The following is a 15,281-nucleotide window of genomic DNA, read 5'->3' as shown; positions in this document are numbered from 1 at the left end:
CATCGCCTCAGGAGTTCACCACAAGTTATTTTTTTCACCCAGAGCCCAAATTTCCCCATTCCCCCACAAGGGCTCAGATTCTCAGAGGCTCTGGACACAGGAGCTGTGCCACAGGGATGGGTGGGTTAATTTTGCAGTGGAGGTTTGTGGTCCAAAGTGCTGGCTGCTAGCTCTCTGGGCTGTGACTGCCACCCAGGGCACATCCATCCCTGATTGATGGAAACTGAAAAGCAGGATTCTAAGGAATCCCCTTAGATTGGCTCCCCTGTGGCTCCCCTGCCCCCTCCCCACTGCTGCTGCCACATCCAACCCTCGGCTGGCATTGCTGCCAGGTTTGTACTGCATGGAGCAGAGGACAGCAGGTCTCACCTCACCTTCCCGTGGTGGAAAAGCAGTGGAGCCCCTGGACACAGGCTGTGCCCTGCCTGCAGAGCTGGCACTGGGACTGAGCCAGTGCCCTGCTCCCCCCTCTCACCCTCCCCACCATGGTGGTATTGATTTGACCTGAACTCCCTTTAATGTGCTGTGATTTCTTTCAATTAGGCTTTGAGCGAGGATCTGCAGCGTTCAATACAACTGGACCAGTGCCTGGGCTGCACGGCCCAGAGGGAGATGCTTGCAGATGTTCCCCCATCCCTGGCAAGAGCATCCCCCCATGCCCTATTTTCCCCATGTTCCATGAAGATAATCCCACTGCTTAAAGGTTGTCCCCTCTGCATTTCCTGGACTGGAAATTTCCTGGACGTTTCCTGGGCTGGTGGCTTTGCCAAGGGCAGATTCAGGGTGCTTCCTGTTGTGTGCAGGAGCAGCCCCACTGCAACCAGGGACTGAGCCAACCCTGAGCACTCCTCATCCTCACATGTCCAGCAAGCTTTCCCCTTTCTCCTTGGTGGCTGTCATTCCTCAGGGATGCACTCAGCCAAGTCAGGGCTTGGTGTCACATTGTTTCTGGCAAACTGATGGGCAGGGCGCTTGTTTCCAGAGATTGTGTGGAGCAGAAATCCCTGCCCTTCATCTCCAGCTGCAATTACCGAAGCCAAGTCGATGCAGTTGATGGTAATAGGATGGTAACACTGTCTGAATTTGTATTTAATGCTGATTCCAAGGGTCTATAATCTTCATCAGCACCACATGACTTTTTATAGAACAGAAAAATGTGAGAGCAGTTAATGAGCTGTAATTCTGGAGAGCTTCTGCCTTGATTGGGACTAATTATTTTCTTTATAAAAATAATTAACCATCCACACAACCTATAGAGTGAAAGGCATGTGGCATTAATTAAGCCATGCAGTATTTTCACTGCACCTTTATCTCCTGTTTCTCAGCACATCCCAAATAGACGGTCACACACTGCAGAAAGCCAGGCTGGGCACAAGCTGGCATCGTGTGAGGGCTTGTGCTGGGCACAAAGGGCAGACCCTGGGTGAGGAGGCTGCCCCCAGATCCCAAACCCACAGCCTCTTGGCCCTGCAGGTACTGTAAAACCCCTCATTTGGGTAGGAAAGGCTGGTTTGGGGGGAAGGTGATGCTGCTCACCTGGGGGATGTGTGTGAAGGTGCAGAGGGTACACTGGGGGTGACAGCAGAGCAAAAAGGGAGACCCTGGCACGGCACAGGGATCTGTGCTGTGTGCTGTCATTTGCTGTGGGGCATCAGGGTATCCCAAAATTGAGGTGGTTGCTTTTTACAGGCTAAACCTTTGTTCTCCAGCACTCTGGGGTCCCAGGGTGAGTCCCAGGCGAATGTGCCCCAGCACCGAGCTGTGCGTGCTTAGACACACACTTACATAATACATAATTGTTAACAAAACTAATTCCTCTCTTCTCCTGGAGGTATTCTGAGAACTAATGAATATATTTGCATAATCTTGATTTTGTTTATGAATAATTCTGGATTATCCAAATGTGAATAACACCAGGGCTTTGCCACTCTAGATTGCCTTTCAGCTGAGGATAGCAAAGCATTTTACAAATATTAGTTCAGCCTCACAAATCCCAGCAAGCAATAAAATTATTATTACACCCAATTAAAGATGGATAGGATGGAAACTGAAATGATTCTCTGCAGCACCTCCTGGCAGGGTCTGCCACGGGGACTCACCTGCCTCTTCCAAATCTTCCCTGTAGGAAGCAGCAAGCCAACAAATATCCCCCCTTTTCTTTTTGGGGATGATTTAAAACAATGTCCAGAGTTGCAGGGTAGTATGGATGGTTGCAGACTTGAGAGCAGACAGGAGGTTTGTTTCTGGCTCTGACTCCCACACAGCACTAAGCACCCCACAGCCCTCTGTGTGGCAAGGATGGCACAGCTATACCAACCTTTTCCTCCTTGGAGTACAGTGGGAGGAGAAAATGCCTTGTCTTCCCTTCCAGAAACTCTCCTTTGTTCAAAACCTCCTAGTCCTTCCCAGGCAGGCAGCCTGACCACTGAGGTGTTTCCCACAGAACCAGGGGGTGTTGCAGGGAAAGAGGATTGGAGTCAAACCAGATACTCCTATCCATGAAGCTTGTCTCAGCTGTCACTGCACATACAGGGAGGCAAAGGACCCTTCTGGCCACAAAGAGCCCCTGTCAGCAAGTGAGGGTGGAGTTTAAAGCAGACTTTCCACATCCCTTGCTGGGCTGGGAACATTGCAGGCTCATTGCTCAGTAGCAGAAATCTGCAGGGTGATTCCTTTCCACGGGAGCTAATTTCTGCCCACACTCCCCTGCATGGGGACATCTGCTCCTCACGGTGTCACAGAGCCCTCCTGGCCCTGGCAGTGCAGCCCTGTACTTCACAGAGAGCTGGGTGTTCAGGAGACAAGTCCCAAAGAGAAGGATGTCCAGGGAACCCCTCCTCAGCAGGTGATGCCTTGCTTGGGGACACCCATTTGACTGCACCCTTGAGTATGTCCTGGGGGATTGAGCATTTTTTAATGTTGCAGTCATTTCAAGCTGAGCCCTTGGGAATCACTGTTCTGTAGCCACAGGCTACTGAGCACCATGCCTGTGTTCTGGCACATGGGGTGGCTCAGGGGCTGGTTTATGAACAGATACCTGAGTGTCCCTGTCCCCAGCCTGGATGGATGGATGGATGGATGGATGGATGGATGGATGGATGGATGGATGGATGGGGCAGCAGACTCAACCAGAGGCATTTCCAGGGCAGCTCTGCAGACAGCTGGCAGCTGCATGAACAGGTTGTGTTCTTGGAGTTACCTGAGTGTTGGGACCTCCAGTGTGTTCTCCCCTTTTCCAGTGACAATTCAAAGGAAGAAAATTAAGGGAGGGGAGAAAAAACTTTATGTGAGTGGCAAAGAAAGCATTGCTGCTCCAAGTAGATCTTCTCCAGCTGCCTTCTCCTTGCTGCTTCCAAAGTGCCTAATTACTAATTCATTTTTAAAGTGAGCTCTCAGTGCTCCCAGGAGCTCTGGGTAACTGTATGCTTACAATTCCCTATTTGATTAAAATTTAACGAGTTGTTATTGGCAAATACACTATTTCACTGCTGTTTGCCATGCCAAGTAGCCCGGGGTTTGGAGAATGGGGGGAACAGGCACACCTGATGGTCCCTGGAGCAGAGGCTGGCACTGTGCAGCCCCTTGGGTGTGAAGGTGCTCTCCACCATGACCATATTGCAGGTAGTGCCAAAGCACTTATTTTCTATTACATCCATGAGTTCATTTCTTTTTTTTTTTTTTTTTTTTTTTTTTGTTAAACCCTTCCTAAAACATTAAGCATCATCCACTGATGCTCCTCAGCTTCTGGCTCCCCATGCTGTGCTGGGAAGTGCCCAACCACAGCCTCTGGGCTCCCTCCCAGCCCCTTGGTCCTGACCTTTCCCCAGCTTGGTTTTGCCCTGTGCTGCTTGTGGGCAAGTGTTTAATAGGAAACACGAGCTCAGATCCAGACTTTTCCTAATCACAAGCTCTGCAAGGGCTGTTTCAGGTTGCCCCCACGCCTGGCTGTCAGCTCACCCCTTTATAGTTGCTCTAGGCTGCCTGGGGGTGATGACAAGGAAAGGATCCAGGAGTGCTGCCTGAGGCCAGCTGCGAGCAAAGTGACTATGGGGCTGGGGTGGGGTTTGGCATAAGCTCTCTGGGTCACCCAGAGAGCCCGGGGACCCCCAAAACATGGATCAGGGATGTGCCAGATTGCCATGGGGCAGCACGGCCATGTCAGCACTGGTGTCTGAAACAGCCAAAGCTCCTCTCATCATATTTCCTGATGGAGGAGAAAACTAGCGCCTGTACAGCCTGGGAACGCGCAGAGTGTTTGTCTAAAGAGGGGGATTTGAGGACAGGAAAGGCACCGGGTTGTCCCCCTGAGAGCAAGCCTGGCCGGCAGTGTGCAGGTGCTGACGGGCAGGAAGCTCCGCAGGGACCGCAGAGCCGGCAGCGTGGGAGGCGCAAGATGCCGTAGGAACCATTCGAGATGGGGCAGCGGGCCAGGTTTTCTTTAGAAACAATGTGACCATGTGCCATATCCCTCAGGTTTCTCGCTGTTGTCGCTGGCAGGCAGTTCAGCAGAGCCATCCTGAGCCGCTGGCAGCGAGGGAAAGGGACACCGAGCACCGCAAGGAAGGAAGGAAGGAAGGAAGGGGGACGGGATGGGCACCAGGTGCCCATCAGCCCGGGGAGCAGGGAGAGGCTGTGCTCACCCTCGTGCCTGAGAAGGTGATTCACGGAGGCATCGCTTTCTCCCGTGCAGTTTCCCCTCCTCTCTGTCCATCCCGTGCTGCACAGCAGGAGCCGCCGCTGCTGCCAGCTGGTGCCCGGGACAGAGCCCTCCCCGTGGGCTGCCACCTCTCAGCATCCCCCGGAGCATCTGGCACCGATCCTGCCCCGCCACCGGGGCCTCTTCCAGCAGGGAAGCTCCTCTGTTCTGATCCAACCATGCATAGTAAATCAAATGCTGCAAAAGAAAGAGCCAAGCTGCTTTTTTGGCCCGGGATGTGCTGAGAGTGGTCGTTAAACCTTGTTGGAGTGCAAGGAGGAAAAGGAGCCGCATCCGGGCTTGTGCCAGGACACAGGGTTCCCAGGAGAGGGAGCAGAGTCACGACTGGCAAAAAATTTGATGAAAAATGTATAGTACAGAATTGTGTTTCTCCTCTGTGTTTGAACTGCCTCAAGAAACCCACGTGCCTTTCTGCAGCTGGTGCCTCTGCTGATGCACAGAAAAAAATAGCAGGGAGAAGATTAAAATTGAACTGGCTTGGAGTCTGTGTAATCAAGGAAAGTATCTCAGTGATTTGCTATTATAATTTTCAATAACAAACCGCAGGGCTCCTGCTGCACTAGTAATAACGGGTTGAATGAGGTGGGCAAAGAACCTGCCATGGGTGTTTGTGTGTGTGTGGTGTGCTTGTGGGAAGCACTCACAATATTCCTCATCTCCTAATTTTGAAGAGGTATTTTTAGTGCCTATTTCAAAGAGCTTTACATAAACACATCTGCTGGAGTTTTTGCTGGGAAATGTCTTTACAACACTCTTTTCTGTCCCCTCCTTCTCGGGGGACAAGGGAATGGTTTGACCATTTTCTTTTTCAATCAGATAAGCAAAGCCAGAGATTGAGAGAGAAAATCACAGGCTCATTTGCCGGTGCCAAAAGGCTTCTCAGCCCAAAGGGTGGATTTTAGAAACACTTTGAGCAGCTCAGATCACCCTCACCAGAGCCCAGGGCAGAAGCACAAGTGATGTGACTGTGACAGAGAGTGCAGGGGTGTGGGAGAGCGGGGATCCTGACCCATCACTCCCTCTCTTGACCTCCAAAACCTCCAGGTGAGGAAAGGAGAGATGAGATATTCTGTCACCTGTCCATGCACTTTTTGCATGTTACTCAGGAGAAGTGGGAGAACATTCCTGGTGCAAGCAGCAGGCAGAGGAATTTCTCCAGCCTCCCCTCAGGATGCCCATGTCCTGATGTTCCCAGTTCCAGGCAAGGATTCCATCCTTCATCGTTTAATGTCAGTGAAACATTCACAGCTTTTAGGCTCATCAGAGATGTTTTAACCTTGTTCATTTGGGGGTTTTGGCTGGCTGAAGCTGCTCCTGCCTTTCCACGGAGGGCTGTAGAGATGATGGGAATGTGAAGCCAGGCAGGGCTGAAGCAGGGAATGTAGTAAAGTTTCTGTATTGGCTATCCCAAATCCTCTGACCTTGGAAGTGCTGCTAGTGCAGGTCTGTCAAGTGCACTCAGTGCCCAGGCCTCTGAAGTGCTTGTACATCCAGCACCCAACCCAGCTGCACATGCAAAGGAAAATAAAGGATATAAAACCCCCAGAACTGCTTGGTTAACATCCAGACCCAGTTTGCTTACACTTCTGCTTGCAGGACAGCTGGGAAGGGCACAGGGGCTGCACAAGGCCACCGATGGCTGGAGCTGCTGGGGTCCATCCTGCAGAGGTGAGGGACAACGTGGCTGAGTGGGGAGATGGTCTGGTGCCACAGTCTGGCAGCTGAAAGGTCACTGGGGAGACAATCTTCCTGCTTTGTCTCCTCCTGAGATGAGTTACTGCGGGGAAAAGGCTGATTGATGGAAGGTTTGTGGCAGGAGACCGCTGCAGGGCCAGGGCAGCTGGGCTGGGACATGGGAGCCTGTGGGCAGGGAGGGCAGAGGCCTGGGATGGCAGCACCCAGGGAATGTCAAGTGCACAGCAAAGCTGCCCTGAGTGCTGTCACTGCATAGCCAGGGGGGACGGGTGTCGCTGGGCTCAGCTCCCCGTGCAGTGTGTGTCACCAAGTGCCACATGTCACGGCCTGATGAGATGGCATTGGGCCATGGCATGCAGCATGGATGGGCATGGTTGGGGAGTTTGCTCCCTGCCTTTGTCCTGCCCTCTGTGGACAGTGCCAGGGTCTGTCTGTGGGCAAGGGCACAGACTCTGTGGTATCCCCACAAACTGGGGGTGACATCCTTTCCTCTGGTTGGCCTCAGGGCACTGCCAGCAGCAAAGAGCCACCCATCCCTTCTCCTCCATGTGGCCATAGTGGTTTATGGTGGTTTCATCCACCTTCAAATAAGGAATATTTGGGTTTCTTCCCACCAGTGACCTTTCCTGCATCATTTGTATTAGGATAGGCAATTGATCATTTCCCTCTGCTGCCAACACATTCTATTAGAGAGGGAATACATGTGAGAGCCCAAATCTGACTCCACAATGTGGAGGTGGGCAGGCTGGGCTGTGAGAGGCTTGTGCTGGGGGGGGCTCTATGTGCCTTCTCTTCCAGCCACTGCAGCACTGTCAAAAATTGCCATGAGCCAAAAAAACTCCTTCTGGACCAGAGGTTGCTGGGATGAGAAGGGACAGGATGAGCCAACTGTGGTGGGTGGTTGCATGGGGCATGTTCTGCACTGAGTGGGTGGCAGGCAGTCCAGAGGTGCCCTGCTGGGGGGCCTCCATCAGGAGCAGTCTGATGGATAGGCTGGATTTCTGCATGGGAGAAGGAAAGGAAAAAGAAAAGCCAGTGCAAGTGATCGAATTGCCAAGTGGAAATGGAGAAGCTTGGAGGGCAGGTGGGTGAGTGGGCAGCTGCCTTGTCCTGATCTGTCTGCCTGTGGCCAGGAGAGCATCCTTGGGGACAAATGTGCAAGCAGCACACTGGGGAGAGAGGCTGTGCTCCTCACTAGGAGTGCTGGAGCAGTGCTATCCCCAGCAGGGCATCCCTACTGCCTCCTCTTCTTCCTTCCTCCTCTGGCACATCCCCTGGGCTGAGTGAGTCCTGTACTCCCAGCAGCATCCTGCTGAGCATCCCTGCTGCTCTCCCTGGGCCAGCTCCAGCAAAAACACCCACAGAGGCTTTTTCTTTTCTGCTGCAGGCACAAGCAGCAGGGAAGGTGTGATAATCCCTCCTTTGAGACCACAGAGATCATTCACACCAAACTGCATCACTTTTGTATCAGTCATGAAAGACACAAAAAACAATAAGAAAATGTTATATATATATATATATATATATATATATATATATATATATATATATATATTCAATCAATGTCTATGGATCTCCACGCCAGGGGATTACCAGCCATTTAAAGCATTAGTGGCTCTCAGCATCCATCAGAGGAGAACATTTGGTTGAATGGAAGCCAGCCTTTGATGGAATTGGAAAATAATTATTTCCATCAATAATTACTTCCAAGCCCAGAAGAAATGGTTCCTGGCATGTTGCAGGACAGGAGTCCTTGATTGCCTCGAGGCCAATATGTTTTAACCCCAGGACCTGGAAATCCCATTAGAAGCTGGGTGACAAGGATGTTGCCTGCTGTGCCCAGGTCCTGGCAGTAGTGTTGCAGCCTGCTGCCAGCCAGGGGAGGATCCCTCCTGCCTCTGCTGCTGGAATACATCCAGCTCAGACTTTGCACAGGTCATTAATTTGGGGACGTTTTTAATGGATCCTAATGATTGAGCCTCAGAAGGCTGTTCTTAAAAGGGGTTTGGGAAAGGCCACAAGCCAATTAGCTGGCACACAGAAAACAATTAAACATGTAGCTTCCTGGATGGTTAAAAATAATGGAGATGTTGGGAAGCAACTGGGGGATTTATTACAAACAGACCTTTTAAAACAAGAGGGAATATTCACCTCCTGCATGTTCTGGGCCAGAAATATTTCACCCAGCTTCCCCCCACTGATCCCTGTCCCTTTGATTTGACTCTGCATATCCTTAAATGTTAAGGCATTAAAAAATGGGCTGCAAGGAGGAGCTGGCTATTAGAGAAAGTGGATACTTGTTGAGAGAAAACGCAGGTGGGAAGAGAGGGGTGACCCTTCTGCAGGTGCTTCTCCAGCTCCAAGGAGTGTTATTCATGGCTGAGGCAGGCAGCAGGATGTTCCCTGGGTATGCAAGACTCTGGTTATGCCTAACTGGGTTTTTTTGAACGTGCCATTGCTCTTTAGCCACCCTCTCGCCCCTACTTAACCCCCAGATGTGCAGCACACACCTGGCCCTGGCCCTTGTTCCTATCTCCACAGCCCATGTGTGATGGCTGTGATGCTCTCTGCAGCCAAAGCATCTTTCACTGTGGCTGCAGGGCTGAGAGGGAACATCCCAGCCTCCCCCTGCTCTGGTGGGATCCACATGGCCTGAGGGTTCCAGGGTGTTGCTTTTCAAGCAGAGGAGGTAGGTCTGCTGGCAGACAGCCATGGGACTTTGCAGACCTGACCCTAAAGTGGCTGTGGGATTGGCTTTAAAATGATGATGGGAAGAAATGGGGACATTTTTAGTGCCAGCTGAGCTCTAAGTATCACCCCACAGCCAGGTTGGGCTTGGACATGCCTATGTTTGCTTTATCTATTCCACAATGCTCTGGATGACACCAAACCCCAGCATTTTCAGCACCCCTGCTGGGTACGGTTTATGGCTTTTTATTAATCTTTTCATTCTTTGAAATAAACATCTGCAGGGCCTGGAAACCTATTTGCTTTCCTCCCTAGTGTCTGCAGGCAGACTTGTTTGGGTTTGTTTTCTTCATACAGCTTCTTTTCTCCATTTCAGCCTGCACAAGCCCCAATGTTTCTTAGAAACTACTCCCTCCAGGCTTGCCCTGCCTTTGCTCTGCTCCTTGCCAGGTCCCACTGTTCTTGCAGGTGGTTCCCCTTTACTCTGCTGGGCTGTCCCAGGTTCTTAAGGTTGAGCTGTCAGCAGGATCAGGTATGTTCACTAGCCCAGTACCTTATTTGTAGGAGTGGGGAAGTTTGATGCCAGTCAAGGATGAGTGGTAAGGTATTACCAAGGCATTGGCAGGTTTGGAAAACTAAATTTTAAATGGACTTTTTTTTTTTTTCTATCAGAGTGCAAAATCTGCAATGTCTGCAGAGCTGGTGATCTAAACCCCACAATGCAGGAGAGGATGTCATGACTGGTTCATGTTTTTCCTTCCCATTGGATTGGATCTGGCCCTGTGCTGTCCAGCTGCTTCTTGGCTGCATGATGCTTGTGGCATCTCTGCCTGAAGCCTGGGCTGGGGTGCAGCTTGCCTTAGAAATAGGGAATTCCAGAGCCCTGTAGGAGCACTTCCCACTGAGCATGGAGAGAACCTGCAGCTCTCCTTCACGCTCCTTCCTGCAAAAGGCAAAGGAGGTTCCCCAGGATGTGGGGAATGAGCCCATCTGAAGGGACAGCTCCTGATGGCTCTGTGTCACCTCTTGCCCCGGCAGTGGGACGCTGGGCTGCCTGCCGTACCCTGCGGAGGACAGACGGCCCGAGAAGCTGAGCAGCTGCGTGGTCAGGGAGCCCGCCAGCACCAATGGCTGTGCCAAGGGGCGGGACAGACGAGACCATGCCCACCGCAGGTCACGCAGGTAGGAGCTGGGGCCATCAACAGGGAGCGTGGGGGTGGCAGGGGAGGTGTCCCTGGCTGGTCCCTCCCTGGGGACTGTGAGAGCTGGGGTGGTTTAAATGGCTCAGTGTGCAGAAAATGTGTGCGATGGCATGAAATCCCTGTGACAGCTTGCAGGGACAAACCTGCAGTTCATTTCTACTCCAGGGCTCGCTCTTACAGCCTCCTTCAGAGTCTTCCAAGACCTGCCAGCGCTGCTCTGCTCTACCAGGTCTGCTGGGAATCGCACTCAGCAATTCCCCTCTCCCCATGCCTAGATCAGCTCAGCAGCACTGCCTTCATTAGGACACAGTCTCGTTATCAGCTTGTCGTTAGTCCCTGACCGCTTGAGAGGGGGAAAATGAATGGAACTTTGTAAATGAAGCAGCTGGGGTCTCTGAGCCCTGCCTGCTCAACTGTCTCTGGGATTAAAGCCTCTCCGTTCAGTTAAAGATGCTGGAAAGAAAGAGCAAGAAAGCACATTTCATATCTTCAGATTTCAGGCCAACCGGAACAGTAATCTAAAGCACACTTTTAATTAGACTTTGATTATAATCGTGGAGGAACAATTGAAGTCAGATCAGCACATGGGAGAAAGCTGCCACATCAAAGACAATCGACTTTGTCTGGGGAGAGGGAGAGGGGCTCTGCAGAAACTGCCTGTGGCTACATGCAGATGTTCCTCCCTGCTCTCCTGTGGCTGTGGCGGTGCCCAGCCGTGTCCCTGGGTGTCTTTGGGCAGGTGTCTGGGCTTAGTGACAATGAACCATCCTGGAAAATGCAGTATTTCTGCCTGCATTGAGGTAGAAGGCCCAGCTGAGCCCAAGGTGTGCCATGTCCTCTCATGGTGCTGCTGCTGGTCCGTGAAATCCTTGGGAGGAGACAGTGCGGGGGATAATGTGGGTTCTCCATGGGCCATACTGTGGTTGCACACTGGATTTACTGCACCAGAAGCACTCATTATTCACAGCTCACAACTGAAGCATTAGCTTGCAGTTTCATTTTGCAGAGCTTTTATTTTTTTCCCCCCCAAAGTGTATTAAAAGCACTAAGCAACTGAGTTTTTATGATAGTGTAATTTCAGTGGTAATTCAAGCCCTGGATGATCAAGTGTTGAGGGGTAGTGGAGTCTAAGCGTCCCCCCCTCAAAGTGTCATTTGCTCTGCATTAGGACTTTCATTAGCAATAATTTGTTCTTGCTGCAGAAAACTGCTCAACTTTTGGCCTGTTTCTGTGGTGAGGATCTCACAGCATTCTCCAGCCATGGGGCTGCTTTCACCCATTCCTTGCTTCTGGCTCTTCCCAGGAGCAGGATGAGAAGTGGGGAAACTGAGGCACAAACCCAGCAGCCTCAGTGATTTTTCAGAGGCTCTGGGGAGGGAGTTTGCTGTGCCCCCACAAACCTTGGTCCTGGATCCATTTGGGGATTCAGAGAGACCAGCTTGGAGATCCACATGGCCAATTTGGGCTGATTTAGAGATGCCACCAGGCTGCCACCAGCTGCCTCTGTCTTTACAAACATTTGCATTAGTTAATGAGTAGCCACAGAGTATCAGTCATTTTTTTCAGCCCAATGCTTTGAATTAATTAACCACAGTATTTGCTTTTCATTGAAATATAACACGATTCAGCATCATATGTTTAAAAAAGAAATTAATTTGCAGGAGGGTTTATTTTCAAGGTTTAACAACTGTATAAGAGATGCATATCTCCTTCAATTACCATAGCGTCTCAATAAATATATATATTTCTAATCAATTGCTACTTAACACATGTCAAGTCTTTATTATAGTTAGATGCATCTGGTTGCAATAATTACTGTATGCAAATTAAATGCCAATTAATTATTTAAAGCATATTTACAAAGAGCAACAAAACCTATAAATCTATTTTGGAGTCGTTAACCTCAGCAAACATGTTTTAAATAATCAGCATTGCTGTAGTGGAACTGTCTTGTTATATCTCTATTAGACAGTTCATTTAATCAGTGGGTAAATAATTCATTAGAGGGTAATGAGGCAACACCCACACTCTTGGTCCACCACCAACACTGACCTTGCTGCCCCACATCCCTGTGGTGGGGATAACAGAGAGTCCCATGGGAGCCCATTCAGGGTTTATTTTTATTACTTTTAATGGTTACTGGGTCTTGTCCCCCATCCTCAGCCCTTCGTGTGATGACGAGCGGCCGCCGCCTGCTCGGGGGAAGAAGAAGAAGAAGAAATCTGGCCGCAAGAAGCGAAGGAGGTGAGGGAGCCATGGCGGCGTGAGGGGACTGGCAGGGCAGGCCTTGGCTGGGTGTGAGGGAGAAGAGTCATGAGGGAGCCATGGTGGTGTGAGGGTCATGAGGGAGCCATGGCGGTGTAAGGGGACTGGCAGGGCTGGCTTTGGATGAGTGTGAGGGAGAAGAGTCATGAGGGAGCCATGGTGGCATGAGGGGATTGGCAGGGCAGCCCTTGGCTGGGTGTGAGGGAAAAGAATCATGAGGGAGCCATGGTGGTGTGAGGATCATGAGGGAGCCATGGCTGTGTGAGGGTCATGAGAATCATGGGGGCGTGAGGGTCATGAGGGAGCCATGGCGGTGTGAGGGGATAGGCAGGGCAGCCTTCAGCTGGGTGTGAGGGAAAAGGTTCATGAGGGAGCCATGGCAGCCTGAGGAGACAGACAGGGCAGCCCTTGACTGGTGTGAGGGAAAAGAGTCATTAGGGAGCCATGGTGGTGTGAGGGGACTGGCAGGGCCGCCCTTTACTTGCTGTGAGGGTCATGAGGGAGCCATGGCCATGTGAGGGGATGGGCAGGGCAGCCCTTGATTGGCTGTGAGTGAAGAGGACTGGTGAAGGATGTGAGGTTGGCCATGGCAGTGTGTGAGGCAGGAGGGCATGGCAGCCCTCAGCTGGGCATGAGGGAGAAGGGTCAGTGAAGGATGTGAGGGTGGCCATGGCAGTGTGTGAGGCAGGAGGGCATGGCAGCCCTCAGCTGGGCATGAGGGAGAAGGGTCAGTGAAGGATGTGAGGGTGGCCATGGCAGTGTGTGAGGCAGGAGGGCATGGCAGCCCTCAGCTGAGCATGAGGGGAAGGAGGTCAGTGAAGGATGTGAGGTTGGCCATGGCGGTGTGTGGGGCAGGAGGGCATGGCAGCCCTCAGCTGAGCATGGGGGGGAAGGGTCTGTAAGATGGAGGTGTGAGGCCTGGGGGTTGCACAGCCCCGGGAGGTGCCCCATCTTCTCGCCCTCCCCTTAGGGCAGCAGAGCTGGGTTGAGGCTCCTCCCTGAGCTCCTCCCTGGGCTCATCCTGCTCTGCCAGGAGCCCCCAGCCCCTCTCTGCCCTAGAGATGCTGCTGGTGGTGGGGTAGGAGTTGGGGTGGCTGAGATGGCTGCGAGCAGCCCTGTGGTCCCTAATGCCCCTCTGCCCCCTCAGGTCTCCCTCCTACAGCCCTTCACCTGTGAAGAAGAAGAAGAAGAAAAGCTCCAAGAAGCGAAAAAGAAACAGGTATTTTTTCCTTGAAAATGTAATTCCCCGCTGGCTGTTGGGGTTTTAGAGAAGGGGCAGAAGGGGCTGCTGCCTGGGGCAGCTGTTGGTCCCTGTGGGCAGAGAGGTATGAGCTGTGTGAGCACTGGGCAGCCAAGGGCAGGCATAGCCAGAGTCTCTCTGGGCTGGCAGGGTGTGAAACAGAGTGTCCACCCAGTGCCAACAGAGAATCATGAGCTACTGGGGTGTGGGGACACAGAGATGGACAAGCCAAATCACTGTGAGGTCTGTGGAGCCTCAGCCTGCTCTCCTTGCTGTCCTATTCACATCTCCATCCTCACATGTCTCCATCCTCTGGAATGCCAACGGCGTACTGATCAGGGCTTGTGCTGGTCCCCATCCCTTCCTCCCCAGCCTGCAGAGAGTGTCAGGACCAGAAAAAGGCTCAGACCAATTCCCCACACTCACAATCCCAGTCTCCTCCCCCAGCCCCAGTGACTGTTTCCACCTTCTCCTTCTGAAGTCCATTTTTAATTCAAAGAGCATGATTAAATTTTAAAATTGCAAATATTTCACTGTTTTCTCTCAGCTGTTAAACCAATATTTGATGAGAACAGTGGATTCCATCTCCCTGAGAAGGTTCATGTATTTATAATATATTGAACCAAAAAGAGAAGCTACCAAAAGTGGATAGCAGGGTGAAAAGTTGAGCTTGAATCTCCAAAGAAGAGCAAGGGAGAAGGAGAGACAAGGATATAGGAACTTCTTTAAAACATTTTCTTCTCAAGGAGGGATTCTTATGCTCTTTTGTGAATGCCATCTCCTGATGGAAGTCCTGAGTGAGAGACTCTTTGGCTTTGAAGCTTTGGTAGCCATTTATGCCCCTGCAAACCAAGGATAAGCTGGAGCTGGTCCCATAAAACAACCAGTCAGGATTAGTGACCAGTGGAGGTTGTTTCCAGACACCTGGTAGGATTTCAGCTACAGACCCCAAGGGACTTTGCCAGAGGCAGTCTCACAGCCCCTTCAGGCAGGACTTCAGGCTGTGTCTTCTGCAGGATGTTGTGCTCCAAGCTGAGAGGAGACAGTGGAGTGTGCAGTGCACTGGGGCCAGGCCTTGCTGCAGGGAAGTGTCCTCCATGCCACCAAGGTGTTCTGGATGAGAGAGGTGTCTCCTGTGTCATCCCAGGGGAGCTCCAGGAGGCAAGACAAGGCCATGATGCTGGCTTGGCTGTGAGACTGCTCTGGAGTTACACAGAGAGGATTTTTCCCTTGACTGCTATTTGGTCCTTCATACAGAAAATGGGAATGGGCCCACATCTGCATGCAGTGCAAAACTGGAGGTAGTAGCAGAGAAAAAGGACCCACCAAAGACAGGGGATGTATCTGATCTCTCTAAAGACTTATCCTGAGGACCATATTCTCAATTACTTGTCAAGTGTGCCGGTCCCTTCTGCCACACCAGCATTTCTCAACTGCTCCCACACCAGCTGGCTAAAGGAGAGGTGGGGCCATT

At 51.5% G+C, this 15,281-nt stretch overlaps 1 protein-coding gene across 3 annotated transcripts in view; it reads left to right on the top strand.

Annotated features, from left to right (window-relative positions):
* SRRM4 (serine/arginine repetitive matrix 4) overlaps positions 1-15,281 on the top strand; it is a 41,275-nt gene that overhangs the window by 8,605 nt on the left and 17,389 nt on the right. For 2 of the 3 annotated variants that reach the window (XM_079322343.1, XM_079322342.1), the window contains exons 1-2: positions 13,518-13,645; positions 13,715-13,786. In XM_079322343.1, coding sequence (XP_079178469.1) covers positions 13,629-13,645; positions 13,715-13,786 — 89 coding nt within the window. In that variant the 5' untranslated portion in view covers positions 13,518-13,628. Of the gene's footprint in view, positions 1-10,138; positions 10,283-12,465; positions 12,547-13,517; positions 13,646-13,714; positions 13,787-15,281 lie in introns of those variants that run through there. The other variant, XM_079322344.1, reaches the window with a different exon arrangement.

Source organism: Erithacus rubecula (genome assembly GCF_903797595.1).
Source record: "Erithacus rubecula genome assembly, chromosome: 19".
Classification (NCBI taxonomy): Eukaryota; Metazoa; Chordata; class Aves; order Passeriformes; family Muscicapidae; genus Erithacus; species Erithacus rubecula.
Note: the sequence above shows the minus strand (reverse complement) of the source record. Positions and strands in the feature narration are given on the sequence as shown.